Here is a 19,619-nt window from a genome sequence, read left to right on the forward strand (position 1 = left end):
AAGTATATGTATCCTTCTCGCTGCTTCAATGTTTTACCGTTTACACTAACCAGTGCTCACACTGAAGGGTACATGCTATATTTAACCATCTCTTTCAAACTCATTAATGACCAAAAGGTCCAAAACAATAAAAGATGTTACTAGTCAGTACTATAAAGTTTCGCAAAGTATATCTTTCAGTGCATCTCATACTTCATATTATTAACAAACAACATAGATGTGTCAGATATGTGCTATGCATGTACAAGGTTTATCAGAAATGAAACCTATGAGCACAAGTTGGGCAAAAATTTGTTGTAGAAATGGGAAACAAACCTCATCATATCAGGGGAGCACATAGAGCTATGCATGAGATTGTTCTTTAGCTATCTTATCCTTTTCTCGTCCTCTGGAAATTGGGTCGTATCAGCTGACCAGCTGCTGGACCTGGAACTGCAGTAGCATTACTGGGTTCAAAGGGTATAAGTGGCCTTTTCGCTTGTGGACGCTCATCAGCGATAGTACTGCTTGGGGTAGTAAATTCTACTGCTTTTCTCTTAATCTCCCTGGGAATTTCCAGTCTCTCAAGGATGCTTGATGTTTTTTCATCTAATTTCTTGCTATTTTGTGATGAAATATTCAGTTGATCTCTCTCTGAGTTGGATGAACAAGGGAAGACATCTGAGTCGGGGAGTTCTTCGACGACAAGTTCTACCCATTCCCCTTTTGAGCGTCCCGTGGTGTTTCTTTGTAGCTTCGATTTTGCCTCCGAACTCTCTTCTACCCTTTTTGAGAATCCCGTGGTGTTTCCTTGTGGGTTTGATTTTGCCTCCGAACTCTCTTCTACCCTTTTTGAGCTTCCCGTGGTGTTTCCTTGTGGGTTTGATTTTGCCTCCGAACTCTCTTCTACCCTTTTTGAGCTTCCCGTGGTGTTTCCTTGTGGGTTCGATTTTGCCTCCGGACTCTCTGCTACCCTTCTAGGGGCTTTTGCCCTGCCGTAATCAAATCTGCAATATATTTCACCAGGTTATTGCATACAAAACTGTAAAATAAGTGCCACAAATAAGTAGTTCAGGTATGATCCTGCTGATTTTATTTTCAGTAAACACAGCCCAAAGGGAAGAGCATAGGGTCGAGGAACTTAAATTTTTGGTTTGATAATTCAAAACCTTGTACATATCATAGCCATGCAACTGAATATCAGAATCTGTTAGGACTACAATGTGTCATCTTGGGAGCGAGGGTCGGTTTTTTTATTAACAAATACCAGGTACATATTCAGAACTCAAATCTCGTTCATTAGATACACAGACAATTGTGTAAGATATTGAAAAAGACATAATTGGTTATTTTCAAAATTAAATAAAACAATTAATTATACATTCAATAAATAAAGTGGAAGAATTTACATTAATAAATATTGAACCAAAAATATTTTAAACAATAAAATTAAAAAAAAATAATTGTGGAGCCACTTTATTTATTAAAATAAAAAAAAAATATAACGCATCCCATATAACATAGTAGAAAAAATTCAAAATAGAACATATGAATGATATGTAGAACATCACGATAAGAGTGAAGAAAATGATTACCTAACACGCAGGCTGTGTTTTACAAGCGAGTTCATTTCCTGATGGAAGCCTCTCTCATGCTGGACCGGGTCGTACTTATTTTTTTCTATCTGGGAATGATAATCATCTTTTATTATCATCCCAAGATGATAAAACATGATAACTTTCCGGAAAATGTACAGCTAATTTTCAATCTCCATCCTAATTGAGGTCAATGATGTCATTGCAGTGATTCACATGTTTGAACAGATGATCATATTAATTTTTTAAAAGAATGCAAGCAAATAGAAACATGCATATGCTTTAACACGAAGAACATAACTTTAGATATCTTCTTATTTAATTCTATATTACAAAATCACACCCCGTCTTTATGTGTATATATGAAAAGAAGAATAGCTGTGGAGTCACTTTCATTCATTACTTTCCACGATAACGAAAACGGTACTGGTGCCTTGTGAGTGACGAAAAAACTGTTGTGACAATGCATATCTAACCTTGAGCAGTGACTCTTGGACGATGGTTTCAGTCTCTTTGTACCCATCACAGTGAATGAGACGGCTGGCATCAGGGATGGGCAGAAATTCTTCCGAGGCTAAAAGCCGCTGCATGTTATGGGGGACAGTAGAAAGGAGTTCAATATCGCAAACTTTCTTAAAACAATAAAAAGTTAGGTAATCTGCGTCTGTCTAAACTTTATTGAAGGAACATAGAAGAAAGTAAATTGTTGGGATATCAACCAAAGTCCCACATTGGTAGATCAAAGAAATGATCATGGGTTAATAAATGGAATGGTATCTTCATTGGCATGAGGCCTTTTGGGTGGTTCCAAAAGCAAAATCATGAGGGTTAGATAGCATACCAATGTGAGATATCGGGTTTCGTTATTCCAACACAAATTAAATGTAATTAAATTTTCCTTTCTAATCCTGTGATACTCTTACTTTGAAACCTTTGCATGCATTCTGAGTATCGTGAAGAAATTGAAAAGGTAAATGCATAAATCAACAAGTAACTCAAACAGATAAATTTAATAAACTTCTTGCATCATCTTCTGCTTAAAACAAAGTACTCTGTCCAAGATCTAAATGTAGATTTAAGTTCAATAACGATAATGTTCCAGAACAGAACCGGGCATGAAGAAAATGGAATTGGATATATGTACTGTTTGATGACAACAACAATTTTTTTTCCTTATCCTATGATGTATGAACTGTCCTCTCTGTCATTATTTCTAGTGTGTAGCTAGTCAATTCCTAATTCGGGGAGTTTTGTAAGATTTAGTCTGGAAATAAATCATAAATGAAAACCAAAACTATTTTGAAAGGTTAAAAAGAAAAATTATCAAGACCGCGAAAGGTTGAAAATGTATGAGGATGCAAGAGCTCTTTCTGGATACAGATTTATGTGAGAAGGTTAGACAGTAGAAAAAATAGAATAAATGGCAAAAAAAAAGGAGAATAGATGGACCAAAAAAAAAAAAGAAGAAGTACAATTGAAGTAACACAAAATCAGAGAAGGTCGGAAGAGCAATTACCCTAAGAACCATCAACCCTTTCTCCGAAGGTAAAAGAATATAATAGCATTTGAATGAGGTTTCTGTTAAAGTTTCCAGATTGCAATTGGAAGAGCAAACCAAGCCCTGATCAAAGGAATTTAGAACACCGCATACTGCTTGAAAGACTGCGACAAAAGGAGCCAAAAGTGAAACAAATCAATACCAAACTCATGGAGAATACTGTAAATCTATTGATCTGCATGACCTTGATTGTTGAGATTTGACGTATCCATATCATCCGTATGAGGAAACGTTGATGGAGCAACAGCATGTGTAGTGCCAATTATTATTCCTATCAGGAACATATAGATCGACGGGTTACAATTAGTATGTGTTGAAATTGAAACAGTTATCATTTATGGATGAACCAATAAATATTTCTTTCAGATTACTAATACTTTACTGGGTCCTGAAGGTTCTAGAGAGAGCATAAAAAGGAAATGTTAGATTCTGGTGTTTACTTTGCCCCAGTTCATGATTTCACATCTTGAACAAGCATAGCAGATATAAATTAACCATCCATCTGGTCCCTGGATAATACATAGCCCTTCATAACCAGCAAGAAATGGAGACAGATTAAAAACAATTTTTGATGTATCCCCATGCAAAATGAAATTTCTTTCAAGGGTGCTTTTGAAATATACAAGAATGGGAACTGCTATTTGTCTCTAACTTTAGCCAGTGGAAATCTTTTTCTTTGATTGTAAAAAATGTAATTGAACACAGACAATTAACTGCAAAACTTGCAAATAGAGATTGAATCAAATCTCACAAAATAAGTTGAACACGACTTTTATTGAATGACCACCTGGTTGGAAAGCTTAACTAGTTACTGGAAATGAGATATTTAGTTCATATTGTCTCAATCAAGCCTCGAAAATAGAAACTCAACCTGTTCTTAAAGAAAGCACCAGCGGAAGAGTATCAACATAGAGTAGATAAGATTTATGCTTGTTGCTCAACCTTGATGTTCGTAAAAACTATCACAAGCTTCAATAGCATATATTCCAAACAACAGATGTTTTATTCATAGATTTACCTTCACTTAAAGAACCTAAATCTGTTCTCTGAATGACATTGAAGTTGATGGGTGAAGATATTTTTCGCTTTTGGAGTTTCTCGCTGCTATAGAAAGAAGGCATATAAAGGGTTGTTTGTTCACCAATCTCAACAGTTTTCTCCCACATATCTGAAGTTTGAAGATTATCGTTGGTTACTGGACAACGACAAGACATCGGAGATAGTTTTAACTTTGAGTGGCCTAGTGGAATGCCATGACACCTGCAAGTCTATTAGAATAAAAGCTAAATGCGAGCACAATGGATGTCATATTAATGCGAAAGGCACAGGCAACGTAAACAAGGGAACATATCCAAGTTTAGATAACCGGTATTAATTCAAGAAGCTCTGGGAACCTATATTTGATTTATAGAGCACAGAAAAAAATGCAATCATTTACCTGTCTTCTTGTGGCTCTTTGCTCAAACTATCACAAAGCTAAGAACAATATAACCTCTGTATTCTGATATGGAATATCCTATGTAGCATACATAAGGAGTGGAACTCCTTCATACAGGCATACTGCTGACAAGGCCAGTACACAGTTATGACTATGACTACTTGTGGAACTTCCAAAATGAAATGTATGCTAAAAAATTGTTATCCGCGTTTAGATTTTCTTTTTCAATTTAAATCACATGATCATGAAATAAACTGTGGACTAAGAAGTTCATGATAACAACGTAGGTATTTCATCAAAGTGAATTAAATATGAAGATACCTTGTAAAAATTGAATCCATCAATTATTGGGTTGAAAAATGTTAACAAGTTGCACGATAACTGGTTCAGAGAGCCTAATAAATTGATCTTGAAGACGAAACGAGCCTGCAGCTGTTCTTCCTTCTCAACTTTTAATTCTTGGAACCATCTTTTTGCAAGACCAGACCGTACATGGAGATCTGCAAATACACTTTTTATAAGCAAAAAGCATTGGACACATGTTTACAACTTCAAGTGGAAACTTTGTGATGGCCATAGGATTATAGTCTCCGAACAGTTATCCTTGGTTTCTTGCATGCGACTGGGACTAGGTCCTGCTAAATTCAAATATGTTTCACGAGTGGTGTACATATTAATAAAAATTCCAAGAGAGCTTTGACTCTGACCAAGTTATGGAAGTTAAAAAATAAGACTACAAGATGCCTGCCATTAGCTTTTTCTTTTTCCATAATTATGTGGAAAAGACAAATTAAAGTGATTTTAAATAAATTTGTGAATTGTGTTGTAATTAGCAGAATAGGGATGCAAATGAAGGTATTGCTGCCTGGCAAAAAATCAGATGCGACGAAAAAAGAGAGGATAAATGGTATCATGGAATCTGTATTAGCCACAATCACATTATATGCTGGAGAAACTTTATATCGTTAAACTAGTGAGACTAAGATCTAGATCACATAGAGAATACGAGTTATATCATGTAATATCACTCAATGTATTAACCTGGAGTACATATAAAAAATTGGCAGTTCCTAAGATCTCCAATCTGCTTTACAACGTTGTTCCTATTTACAGTAACATCACCAAAGAGGCTTGATTTTCGCTCCAGGAAAACAAACTCGAGGGACACATGTTTATCCGTGACATCCTGTTAAAATATCTACCAGATAGTGAACATAATATAGTTATTTAGAAAGACAGTTAATTGAAGACAAAGGTGGAATCGTCTGACCAGTATGGCATCTCTTGTCGTTTGGTCCAAGGTTTCGACGAGACAAGAACTCATAACTATTAATTTTAGTTTAGCAGCTCTCTCAAGTGATTTCGATGAGCTTAAGACAACTTCATCTATAACCTCGGCTAGCTTTAGTTCTGCGATAAAATCGTCACAATTAGCAATCATTCCAACTGGGAATAAGGGTAGTTAAATTAAGCATGCATCAATATACTTAGTAGAAACCTACAGGTTAGGAGCAGTAATAAGTACCTTCACAGAATAGAGCATCAAATTCATTAAAGTCGGGAGAGAAGTTGTCAGCGGGTAAAGTATTCAAAGCAAAGTGAAAGTCGTGCAGATCGAAGTCTCCTTGTGGACTATAAGCAGCCTTTACCTGTCACAATAGTAGTTCAACTTTCTTAGACTTGTGTAAATAAGGCAGGCTATTTTTGTGTGCAACGTCTGGAAATCATTCATCCTTGTTGCAGGGAAAAATAATCAGACAAACAAAACAGTCATAAAAGATTTTATACTTGTCAACTCTAAAGCCACACTAATATGAACACAATGAGATCCCGTGGAGAAAAAAGCACGGCAATGCCAATCCCAATACTAAACAACATTCTGTTCCCCCAAAAATATCGCGACACAAACAATAACTTCACTAAATCATAGAAAAACACGCTACTAGCTTAAAGTTGAATTCATACAGTCAATCCATGCAAACCATTAACTACTATAATTAGCTTCAATTTAGCCGAAAACAGCATAAAAAATTAATAAACTCCCAGATAAACTGATTTGCGCATAAGAGAAAATTTTCGAGCAGAATACCTCATCGTAATAAGTACTCATATCCGTGTAGATGTAGTGAAGTCCAATGAGATCCAACAGGGGCTTCGACTCAGTGGTACCGGAAATGTAATCGCATTTGGACAATGAAAGTGCGCAGTAATTCCCCAGCATCATCAACGACTAGCAAATCAGAAAGAAATCGAGAAAAAATCGAATTCAACAAGTTTCCGATCCACAAATTGATTTCTCGGATGTCGAGATTCAGGGGACGCGATCAAAAAATCAATCGATTCAGCTAACTTCCTCGAGCTTGGCGCAAGTATACCTGCTTCAAATCTTTCAGAATTGGAGGTGGTATGGTCCGGAGATCCAGAACGAAGCATAGCATAACCATTTTCAGCTGCCTCTCTGATTCAGTTTCCTCCACGGAGAAATGGCGAACGGTTGCTTATGTGCTGGGGTTTATATACGCGTATAGTTACAGTTAGGCGCGAACTTGCTACAGCTAAAATCGGGATTCAATTTCACAACCTACCACTAAAAAAAATCCATTTTTAATTTTTTAAATTAATTTTATACAAATATGATTTTTCTTAGGATGATTATCTATAACATTATCATTAAATAATTATCTACACATCATTTTGTTTAATTGGGTGAATCCTTAGGCCCTGTTTGCTAGATAGGATAAGAGTAGGATTGGTCCTATAGTCCGGTGTTTGTCTGGTTTTTAGTCAAAAATAGGATAACTCCCGGCCCGTGATAAAGCACTGTAGAAGTTGGAAAAAGAGGGAAAAATGAGGTGGTTTTATTAATCCAAGTTTCTACAGTAACAAAGACAATTGTTCGAATTCCAAAAATATGAGGTGGTTTTATTAATCCAAGTTTCTACAGTAACAAAGACAATTGTTCGAATTCCAAAAATACCTTCGGCCAGACTGCCCTACCTTATCTTTTTATCATTTCTTCTGCCGCATTTGAAATCAAGAATGGCGGACGAAGGCGAGAAAATTAATTTCCTTCCTATTCCGCTCTGAAATCGACACTTCAGTGGGTTAGTTCTTCTTGCCATACTTTTGAATTATCGTTCGCCTGCTTGCTTGTGTTTCATTTATGGGTCTCCAAAAATTTTTACCGCAAATCTTCGATTCACGAGTGTTCTCTTAATCATGACTGTTCTCCGTTAAAAACCAGGACATGTGAAGCATAAGTCGGAGCAAGCTTTCAAGATTGGTGAGCTTCGAGTTCTTGGTAAAGCTCGCCATTATTTTGGCACTTACGTGTAATCATTATGATGTTTGAAGAAATTTTTTGATTTCATGGCATAATGGAATTGACGTGTAGTGACTGTTAAAGTATTAGAATATTAATACTAATTGTATTGTTTTGTAAATAGCTTACTGTAGAAATTATGGTTACTAGTTTGTTAGTAGCTGACATCATTAGATGGTTCTCGAATGGATTCTTTGGGTCTATATATTGTACAGTAAACAATGATGTAAATTCATTCAATAATATAATATTTTCTTCTCACCTTTATCTTAACTTGGTATCAAAGCCATTAGCTTACAGCTTTTATGGATTCCTCTATTTATCTAAAAATCTGATCAGTGTCAGCCAATTTACTAAAGATAATGGAGTTTCCATTGAGTTTAACCCATCTTCTTGTTTTGTGAAGGATCTCACAACGGGAACCAAGCTTCTCCAAGGGAGTCTACATAATGGGTTATACCGGTTCGAGATACCTGCAAATCTCTGTGCTTCCTCCCATCCTACTCAACAGCCTTCGTCTCCTCTTGTTTTTGCAGCTGAATCCCAAAAACAAAGTGTTTGTCACAGTCTTCAAAAGTCGGATTCTGTTTTTGATCTCTGGCATAGAAAGTTAGGACATCCATCTATATCTGTACTTAAGAAAATTTTGTCAGCAAAAAAAGAATTAGTTGATATCAATGAGAATTTTCATTTCTGTTCTGCGTGTCAACTTGGAAAAAGTCATAGATTACCTTTCTCTCATTCTGAAACAGAATACACAGAACCTTTGCATCTAATTCACTCTGACTTATGGTGTGGTGCTCATGTGTTATCCCACAATGGAAATCGGTATTATGTTAGCTTTATAGATGCTGCTACTCGTTATAGTTGGATATACTTTCTCAAAACAAAAGTAGATGTCTATAAAGCATTTCTCCATTTCAAAAATAAAGTTGAACTCCTACTCAATCGCAAAATTAAAATTGTTCAATCTGATTGGGGTGGAGAGTATCGAGCACTCACAACATTCTTCCTTGATCATGGTGTGTCTCATCGAGTCTCTTGTCCTCATACCTCATCCCAAAATGGTGTTGCTGAGCGAAAACATCGCCATATCATTGAAACAGCCCTTACTCTTTTAGCTCAAGCATCCTTACCTTACAAATTCTGGGATGAAGCATGTGAAACTGCGGTGTATTTGATCAACCGGATTCCTACACCTGTGCTAGATGGACAGACACCTTTGGAAAAGCTGTTCCATACTTCACCCAACTATGATTTTCTTAAGGTATTTGGCTGCCAATGCTTTCCTTATATTAGACCTTTTAATTTTCATAAACTTGAATTTCGCTCATCCCCATGTGTTTTCTTAGGATATAGTGGTCAACATAAAGGGTATAAATGTTTATCAAAATGTGGAAAATTTTATATCTCTAGACATGTTGTTTTTAATGAGTCTTGTTTCCCTTTTGCAACCTCTAATGATACTTCATCATCTCCAAAGCAGTTCCCTAGTTGTTTTCCTAGAGCTGTTCCAGATTATATATCACCAGAAACACAAAAACATTCTTCCCAAACTAATACTTATTCACAATCTCTGTTATCCAAGGATGCTCATCCCACGACATCCTCTCCTCACTCTTCCTTACAGTCTAGTGACAGTATTCAATTATCTCCACAGCTCATCTTTAAGTCAAATGGTCCACCATCACCTTCTCCTACCTTACCCATGTCTGAATTACCAGTTGTACAACAAAATACTCATCCAATGATTACCAGATCTAAACATGGAATTTACAAGCCTAAGGCGTGGCTTGCTAATCTTTCTGAGGTTGAACCTCAAACTTGCACGCAAGCCCTAGGTCATACTGTTTGGAAACAAGCCATGCAACAAGAGTTTGATGCTCTTATTCACAATCAAACCTGGACATTGGTAACTCCACCTTCAAACAGTTCCATTGTTGGTTGCCGATGGGTGTATAAAATCAAAAGAAATTCTGATGGTTCTTTTGCTCGTTACAAGGCACGTCTAGTGGCCAAAGGCTACCTTCAAACTGCAGGTTTGGATTTCAAAGAAACTTTCAGCCCCGTAGTGAAACCTATCACTGTTCGAATTATTCTCTCTTTGGCCATTTTTCGTGGATGGAAGATTCAACAGCTTGATGTAAGCAATGCCTTTTTACATGGTGTTTTGAATGAAACAGTATATATGGATCAACCACCTGGTTTTGAGGTATCTTCCTCTACTGGTCAACCTCTTGTATGCAAACTTCATAAAGCTTTGTATGGCCTTAAGCAGGCACCTAGGGCATGGTTCGAAAAGTTAAAAGGATTTCTTATCTCAGAAGGCTTCACAAGCTCTCGAGCTGATCATTCGTTATTTATCAAAAGTGCTGGATGTTCTTGTATATATATTCTAGTGTATGTTGATGATATATTAATTACCGAAAGTGACCCAGCCAAGATCAAACAACTCATTACCAGACTCGGTCTTGTTTTCGCTTTAAAAGATCTTGGAGAACTTCATTATTTTCTTGGTGTTGAAGTGAAATATACTTCTGATGGTGGCTTACTTCTTACCCAACAGAAATATGTGAGAGAGCTTCTTGCTCGTGCTAGTATGGATAATGCTAGACCTTTGCCTACACCAATGATCACAAATGATTATTTATCTGCGCATAAGGGAGAAGCTTTCTCAGATCCTTCTCTGTATCGGAGTATTGTTGGAGCGTTACAGTACCTTACTATCACAAGGCCAGAGATTTCTTTCTCGGTAAACAAAGTCTGTCAGTTCATGCATGCCCCAAAAGATATTCACTGGAAAGCCGTAAAAAGAATTTTACGATATTTGCAAGGAACTTCAGATCATGGGTTATTTTTTCCCAAGTCTGCTTCTCTTGATCTTGTTGGGTTCTCTGATGCGGATTGGGCCACTGACCCTGATGACAGAAAATCAGTTTCAGGTTTTTGCATTTATTTAGGCAAATGTTTGATTGCTTGGAGCTCAAAAAGGCAGCATACCATCTCACGATCCAGTACTGAAGCAGAATACCGTAGCTTCGCAAGTGCTGCTGCAGAAATAACGTGGATCCAATCACTTTTACATGAGCTTCAAATTATTTTGCCAAAAGCTCCTGTTATTTGGTGTGATAACCTAAGTACGGTCTCTATGAGTGCAAATCCAGTTCTACACTCTCGTACCAAACACATCGAGCTCGACTTATACATTGTTCGGGAGAAAGTACTTGCTGGAACCTTACTCGTTCAACATGTTCCAGCTCTTGATCAAATTGCGGATATACTTACCAAACCACTCTCATTTGCCTCCTTTGACAGATTGCGTTCCAAGCTAAGTGTGATGTCGTCCTTCAAGCTTAGCTTGCGGGGGAATGTTAAAGTATTAGAATATTAATACTAATTGTATTGTTTTGTAAATAGCTTACTGTAGAAATTATGGTTACTAGTTTGTTAGTAGCTGACATCATTAGATGGTTCTCGAATGGATTCTTTGGGTCTATATATTGTACAGTAAACAATGATGTAAATTCATTCAATAATATAATATTTTCTTCTCACCTTTATCTTAACTGTGACAACTATGGAACAAGTATTACAGGGGATTTTTTTTCCATGATACTTAATGAAACGACCCTAACTACTCGCTACTAGACTATAATTAAAATAAAGGAAAATTACGGATTTTTAAAAATTTTGCCATGACCTATTTGTAAAACAAATAAGCCATCAAGACTCAAACAACAATTTAAATAAGGAAAGAAAATTGACTTCAAAACTTAAGTGCGTTAAACATAAACATGCAATCCTAGTAACCACCTCCCGGTTACAGCATAAAGTAAACTAAAGCATTTAAAATTAATTCCAACGATAATCATAAACTTGCAAAAGCGGAAAACGTACTTCAAAACATAAGCTGTAGCACAGGGAATGCACATCCTGGCTATAAATACTACAAGATCTCAAATAATACTTCATTATTACAAATTCGATAACTGTGCGGAAAAACATAAACTAAAAGGAAGCAACGGTCACTGGGCCTCGCACTACCGATGGCCTCATCCCAGTAGATCACGCCCCTCCGTCTCCTCCACAAAATCCTCACCTGCAAATATTCAAGCATAGTGAGTCTAAAGACTCAACAAGCATAACTAGGATAATAACAAGGGTTTAAAATACGTGATGCAAAAACTCAACTTAAACTGTAATATGCATGAAACTAGAAAGATATAGAAATCATGCATTAATGAACTCACACTATGATAAACTTTAACTTTCATAACATTCAACTTAGACTCATGCATAACTGAAAGACTGACATCAATGCAAAACGAGTCAACTAAAATTGTGAAACTTTAACTTTTAAACTTTTCTTTACTTTTTCCTCTTAGAAATCCGATCCCTGATTTGTGACCCTCTGTTTCGATCATGATCATGGCTGCAGTGCACTATGCCGGCAAGACGACGAGATTTCTCCCGACGAACTTAACCCCTCTATGGCAAGGAGACCGAGATGCCTCACGATCCCACATTGCCCCTCTGTGGCAAGGGTAAACAAGATGTCTCTTGCTCCTTGCCTAACCTCTATAACCTCTTGGTGAGTAGATCGAGGCATCCCCCGGCCTAGCAACACCCCTCTTGTCACAAACAGATCACTTCATTCAAAAATATTTTCTTTCTTTTCCCTTTTCATTTATAAAGACTCAACTCATACATTAAATGACATGCAAACAAGTAAACTTCCTTTTTCTTTATTAAACTCAAGAACACGTCAAATGCACACGAATAAGCAATCTTTAAGACATGAGACTCGACTCGAAAATGTGAGTTTAAGGTGGATGAGTGGCTGCCCCTAAGTCCAAAGAAGACAACTTACCCAACAAAATCCTCAAACTTGACTTAACTCGAGCAAGTAAACCGAAAAGCCCTTAACTTTGTCATGCCTTATCCAAAACCCGTTCCGCTTGAACCGACACTCAACAAACACTCCAAATCATCCCAAGGAATAGGTGGTATCATCAAAAGATCAAAAGAGCAAATTTTCAAAACACAAAAATCGGACAGCCCCTATTCAAAGGAAAAATCTGCACTTACACCCAATTTTGAAAAATCCATAACTCACTCAATTCTTATCCGAATCGAGCCTATTTTATATCGACGCGATCAAAACGACACGAACTTTACTATGGTTCAGACCAAACACTGCCCAGACCTCAGACCAGCCCTGCCCTGCCCCGTGAACAGTACTGCCCTGCACCTCACACACCTCCAATTCCAACAATTCAAACACTTAGCCCACTTTCCTCAACTTATCTCCACACCAAACACCCAAACACCTCAAATAACCTCTCTTAAGACTTTTCCCAAACACTTGGGCTACACTCAATCCACACTTTCACAACACATATCAAGAACATCAAGAATTAACCATCAAAACTCCAAAATGTTGAACAATCAATCAAGACCAATGCAAGACCATTAAATACTTCAACATCAATTAAATTTCAGCCCCTACACATGCAAAATTTCGAAATTTAGGTCCTTATACATTCTGAAAATTCGAATTTTGGCAAGAACATCCATATAAATCCATGTCATTGCACATATACTCAACATTAAATCACATAAACTCAACCCCATAACACATTTAGCAAAATCAGCCCGTTAAATGCTCAAATTCGAAACCCTAACATCACAACATCATGCATTTTCGAAATTATTGCAAGAAGTCTTAAGGGTAGGGGTAGATATTGCTTGAATGTTAGCCCAAATAAATAGTTACACTTGCCTTCACCAATCTACCAACAAATTTCGAACAAGAAGAGGAGATGAGAGTGGAACTTCAACCAAACACCAAGCTAAGCATCTAGGGGAGCTTCTCCGGTGGCTGGGACGGCGGCAGGCGGCGGCGGACGGCGTCTGGGTGGCGGCAGGCGGCGGCTGGGCGGCGGCTGGAGGGGTTGGACGGCTTCTTCAAGGGAGAGGGGAGAAGTGGGCGGCTAGGGCTAGGGTTTTGGAGTTAGGGTTTGTGTCTTGATTTTAATTGAAATGTTTTAATGATAGTGTAAATTAAAAGTGTAGTGTATTGTGTGTAGTATTTTAAAATTTCACTTGTACTAGCAAAAGTACTACTTGTACTATTAAAACTTTTTACCTCAAACTTTTTGCTATTTTCAAACTTCTAAATTTAAAATTTCAACTCTCAACATTTTAATTGAAATTCCACTAACCCGGATTTAATAAAATCCTATTTTATGGAAAATTTATGAAATAATCCAAGAAAATGATAAAATTGCTTTTTGGCCCCTAAAAATTCAAAATTTGCATTTTTGGCCAAAACCCCTCTTTTACCTCTAACTTAAAATCTTAAAATTAAAAATCTTGAAAATAAACCACCGAAGCCCACCGTCGTCGCCTGCCTGGATAAAAATTACTAACTAAACAGTTCAAGGCATTTAATTCAAATAAGTCAAGCAAGGCTAACTTTAACTGAAACTTAAACAATTAACTTCAAGAAATTTAAAATATAAATACTGAAAATAATTTTAGGCATGATTTTAGAATTTTAGAAGTTCTTGGCGTTACAATTCCTCCCTCCCTAATAAGAAATTTCGTCCTCGAAATTAAAACTTACCAAAAAGCTTCGGATATCGAACTCTGATATCTGCTTCTGCTTCCCAAGTGGCCTCTTCATCCGAATGGTTCTGCCATCTCACCTTGATCATTGGAATCGACTTGTTACGGAGTCTTCTCTCCTGTCTATCCAAAATCCGGATGGGCTTCTCCTCATAGGTCAAGTGAGGAGATAGCTGAAGCGGTTCCGAACTAAGTACATGGGATGGGTTCGAGATGTACTTCCTCAACATCGACACATGGAAGACATTATGGATCTTATCAAGGTTAGGCGGCAAGGCCACTCTATAAGCCAGTACCCCTACCCTATCCAAAATCTCGAAGGACCCTATGAACCTCGGTGCCAACTTCCCTTTCTTTCCAAACCTCATCACACCCTTCATGGGTGCAATACGGATAAAAACATGATCACCCACCGAGAACTCCAAGTCTCTCCTCCAGTGATCAGCATAGCTCTTCTGCCTACTCTGGGCAGCCCTCATCCTATCACGGATCTTAGTCACTACCTCGGTGGTCAACTGAACAATCTCCGGACCAAAGTCTGATCTCTCACCTATCTCATCCCACAACACTGGAGATCTACACTTCCTCCCATAAAGTGCCTCGTAGGGAGCCATGCCAATAGTGGACTGAAAACTGTTATTATACGCGAATTCCACTAGTGGTAGTCTCGACTCCCAACTACCTTGAAAATCAATAGCACATGCCCTCAAAAGATCCTCCAAAATCTGAATCACCCTCTCTGACTGGCCATCAGTCTGCGGGTGGAAGGCGGTGCTAAAAAAGTAGCTTCGTACCCATCAAAAAGACGAAGTAAACCGTGGATTTCTATCAGACACTATGGAGACTGGAATACCATGTAGTCTGACTATCTCCCGGATATACAACTCCGCGAACTGAGTCATCGTGAAAGTCATCTTCACCGGTAAAAAGTGAGCCGACTTAGTGAGACGGTCTACAATCACCCAAATGGCATTCGAACCTCTCAATGTCTTCGGCAATCCCACGACAAAATCCATGGAGATATTCTCCCACTTCCACTCCGGAATAGGGAGAGGCTTAAGCAAACCGGCGGGTCTCTGATGCTCCGCCTTAACCTGCTGGCATGTCAGGCATTCTGACACGAATCGGGCAATGTCACTTTTCATGTCTGGCCACCAATAAAGCTGCTGAAGATCCCGATACATCTTCGTACGACCAGGGTGGATTGAGTACGGCGACGTATGTGCCTCTGCCATGATAGTAACTCGCAGAGAATCACCTGCGGGAACCCAAAATCTACCTCTGTACCTCACAATCCCATCTACCACCGTATACAAACCGCTGCCTTTCTCTTCGTCCCTCTGTCTCCACTTCCTGATCTGCTCATCAACTGACTGCGCTGCACGGATACGGTAAAAAAGTGTAGTCTGCACACTTAGGGAAGACAAACGGGGAGCTCTACCACTCGCATAAAACTCAAGACCATACCTCTGAATCTCAACCTGCAACGGTCTAGACACTGACAAGGAGGTAATCACTGCAGTCTTCCTGCTCAAAGCATCTGCAACCACATTAGCTTTACCAGGGTGGTAGCTAATATTGCAGTCATAGTCCTTCACCAACTCTAACCACCTACGCTGCCTCATATTCAACTCCTTCTGGGTGAAGAAGTACTTGAGGCTTTTGTGGTCTGTGAAGATCTGACTCTTCTCTCCGTAAAGATAGTGTCTCCAAATCTTAAGAGCAAACACTACCGCTGCCAACTCTAAGTCATGAGTAGGGTAGTTCTTCTCGTGCTCCTTCAATTGCCTAGAAGCATAGGCAATAACTCTATCTCGCTGCATCAGAACTGCTCCCAATCCCAACTTGGAAGCATCAGTGTACACCACAAAATCACCTTGCCCGGATGGCATGGTCAACACTGGCGCTGTCGTAAGAGCTTCCTTCAAAGTATCAAAGCTCCTTTGACACTCGGCACTCCAAACAAACTTGGCGTTCTTCTTAGTCAACGCTGTCATAGGCACAGCAATGGAGGAAAAACCCTTGATAAATTTTCGGTAATAACCGGTTAATCCAAGAAAACTGCGAATCTCAGACGCGCTCCTCGGTATAGACCACTCCTTCACTGCTTGAACATTTGAAGGGTCTACTTCCACACCGCTCTTAGAAATAATATGACCCAAGAAAGCAACTTTCTCCAACCAGAATTCACACTTATCAAACTTGGCCAACAACTTGTGCTCTCGAAGCACCTCAAGAACGGTCCTCAAATGTTGTTCATGCTCCACTCTATCCTTTGAATAAATGAGGATGTTATCGATGAAAACAATGACAAAGCGGTCCAAGTAAGGCTGAAACACGCGGTTCATAAGATCCATGAAAACCGCGGGCGCGTTCGTCATCCCAAACGGCATCACAAGGAACTCGTAATGACCGTAACGAGTCCTAAAACCTATCTTCGCCACATCTGACTCCTTCACCTTCAACTGGTGATAACCTGAACGAAGATCAATCTTCGAAAAGACGGATGCACCTTGCAATTGATCGAAGAGGTCCTCGATCCTAGGTAATGGGTACTTGTTCTTCACAGTCACTCCGTTCAAACCTCGGTAGTCTATGCACAGTCTTAGACTACCGTCCTTATTCTTAACAAAGAGGACTGGTGCGCCCCAAGGGGAGAAACTAGGGCGAATGAATCCCTTGTCAAGCAACTCTTGAATCTGCTCTTTTAACTCCTTCATTTCGGTAGGAGCCAACCTGTACGGTGCCTTGGAGATAGGCACAGTACCGGGAACCAAATCTATAGAGAACTCCACTTCTCTATCGGGCGGAATTCCCACAACATCGCTAGGGAACACATCCTCAAACTCCCTGATGATAGCCATATCAGAAATAACTGGTCGCTCTGGCAGCTCTGTCAAAGATAAACTGGCTAGAAATGACTCGCACCCACTAAGTACAAGCCTCTGAGCTTGCAAAGTAGAAATGACTCGAGTCTTCCTCAAGCTCTTAGCAGCCTCAAACCAAAACGGTTCCTCGCCCTCAGGCCTGACTAGTACTGACCTCTGCTGAAAATCTATCATCACTGCATTCTTCGTCATCCAATCCATCCCAAGAATCAGGTCAAACTCTGGCAAAGGTAGTACTATGAGGTCTGCTACCACTGACTGACCCTGCAAAAGCAATACAAGGTCTCTCACCAAGCTCCTGGTGGATAGCTCTTCTCCTGAGGGGATAGTAACTGAGAATCCAACCTCCAATTCCTCGCTCTGAATGCCCCTCTCAAGGGCAAAAGACTCCGATATAAAGGAATGGGTAGCCCCTGAGTCTAATAAGGCCCTCGTGGCTACGCCTTCCACAACAATCCTACCTGCATAGCAGTAGTTACAACGACAAAAGGTTGAAGTTAAAACCACGAGTTCTACTTAGGCTCATTCTAATTCAACAATTCCCAAACAAGATACTATTCATGCTAAACAGTCAAAGGTCCTAAGACATGCAACAAGTTACTAGAGTAAAACCTCAAACAAGCAAAGACTTAGAGTCGCATGCATCAACGAATCTTTAACTGCTCTAACCCAAAAGTTAAGATATTACCTGTGAGAAGAGTAGTGTCTGGGTCGGCCTGCTCGGCCTCCATCACGAACACTCTGCCCTGCACGGGCCTCCTCAGCTCTGGACAATGGGTAGAGATATGTCCTGGCTTCTTGCACTTGAAGCAAACTCCAGCATCCTTCAAACACTTCCCAAAATGCGGACGATGGCAAAACTGACAAATAGGCTTCTCCCCAGCCTTGGGAGGAACCTGTCTCTGGGCCTGACGCCCCTACGGTGCCTGCTGTCCCTGCTGTCTCGGGGGTCCATGATACGGCTTCTTGTCGTGCTGCTGCTGCTGAGAGTGGCCCTGATGAGGGAAGGGCCTCTTGCCATGCGCCTCCGCGCTAATATCTCTCAGCGTCTGCTCGGACCTCAAGGCACGCCTCAGTGCTGAAGCATAATCAGATGGCTCAGCCATCAGCACATCCCTACGGATGGTAGGTCGAAGCCCTACAAGAAAGTGCTCCAGCTTCTCTTTCTCATCATCTCCAATCAAAGGCACAAAATGGCAGCCCCTCTCGAACTTCACCACAAACTGTGCCACCGACAAGTCTCCCTGTCTCAAGCTCATAAACTCCGTCTTCAAACGGCCTCTCACATCAGCAGTAAAATACTTCTCAAAGAACAGCTTCTTGAACTCAGTCCAAGGTAGAGTAGCTGGGTCCACAATCTTCTCCATTCCCTCCCACCAGAGGGCGGCATCATCCTGGAGGAGAAACACAGCACACCTCACTCTATCTGGATCTCCCAGCTACATGTAGCGAAAGATCACCTCTAGTGAGCGAATCCAACCCTCCGCTATCAACGGATCAGTGGTGCCAGCGAAGTCCTTCGGGTTCATCTTCTGGAACTGCTCATAAACAGTCCCCATCCCAGCTCTAGGAGCATCCACATGACGCTCGAGAATGCGGGCCAATCCCGCTAGCACCTGTCCTCCTACATCCACCTGCGGCGGCGGTGAAGGCGGCGGCGGTGGAGGCGTAACTGCACGCGGATCACGACGATGAGCCATCTAAACGCATTGAGAAAATCCAACATTCAAATTTCATGCCTTAGAAAATATTTTTACTTCAAATTTAAACTTCTCAATAACTCAAGAAACTAATACATCAAAACTTAAACAGATAGAGACATTAAACTTAAATCTTACAGACTTTGAGGCGAGATCCCTTGAGTTTCAGCAACCGGCAGTAGGCTCAGCCCAAACCAAGACCGTGCTCTGATACCAACTGAAACGACCCTAACTACTCGCTACTAGACTATAATTAAAATAAAGGAAAATTACGGATTTTTAAAAATTTTGCCATGACCTATTTGTAAAACAAATAAGCCATCAAGACTCAAACAGCAATTTAAATAAGGAAAGAAAATTGACTTCAAAACTTAAGTGCGTTAAACATAAACATGCAATCCTAGTAACCACCTCCCGGTTACAGCATAAAGTAAACTAAAGCATTTAAAATTAATTCCAACGATAATCATAAACTTGCAAAAGCAGAAAACGTACTTCAAAACATAAGC

At 39.5% G+C, this 19,619-nt stretch overlaps 1 protein-coding gene across 1 annotated transcript; it reads right to left on the reverse strand.

Annotated features, from left to right (window-relative positions):
- Positions 1-65: 65 nt before the first annotated feature.
- LOC140894623 (uncharacterized) lies at positions 66-7,087 on the reverse strand. Its single transcript, XM_073303185.1, has 12 exons — positions 6,946-7,087; positions 6,660-6,800; positions 6,096-6,219; positions 5,841-5,980; positions 5,612-5,756; positions 4,892-5,070; positions 4,151-4,400; positions 3,317-3,403; positions 3,091-3,236; positions 2,051-2,158; positions 1,575-1,663; positions 66-986 (listed from the first exon to the last, which is right to left on the reverse strand). The coding sequence occupies exons 1-12, from the start codon at positions 7,012-7,014 to the stop codon at positions 371-373; spliced, it is 2,094 nt and encodes a 697-aa protein (XP_073159286.1). The 5' UTR covers positions 7,015-7,087; the 3' UTR covers positions 66-370.
- Positions 7,088-19,619: the final 12,532 nt, after the last annotated feature.

The sequence above is a fragment of the Henckelia pumila genome, chromosome 4, assembly GCF_033568475.1.
Source record: "Henckelia pumila isolate YLH828 chromosome 4, ASM3356847v2, whole genome shotgun sequence".
NCBI lineage: Eukaryota > Viridiplantae > Streptophyta > Magnoliopsida > Lamiales > Gesneriaceae > Henckelia > Henckelia pumila.

Bases quoted from the DNA above. Each gene is read 5' to 3' on its own strand.
- LOC140894623 (XM_073303185.1), bottom strand. From the start codon at position 7,014: ATGGTTATGCTATGCTTCGTTCTGGATCTCCGGACCATACCACCTCCA. The intron at 6,220-6,659 runs GTATTCTGCTCG...CTATTGTGACAG, and splicing joins TGAGTACTTATTACGATGAG to GTAAAGGCTGCTTATAGTCC. The intron at 987-1,574 runs GTAATCATTTTC...AATATATTGCAG, and splicing joins AAACACAGCCTGCGTGTTAG to ATTTGATTACGGCAGGGCAA.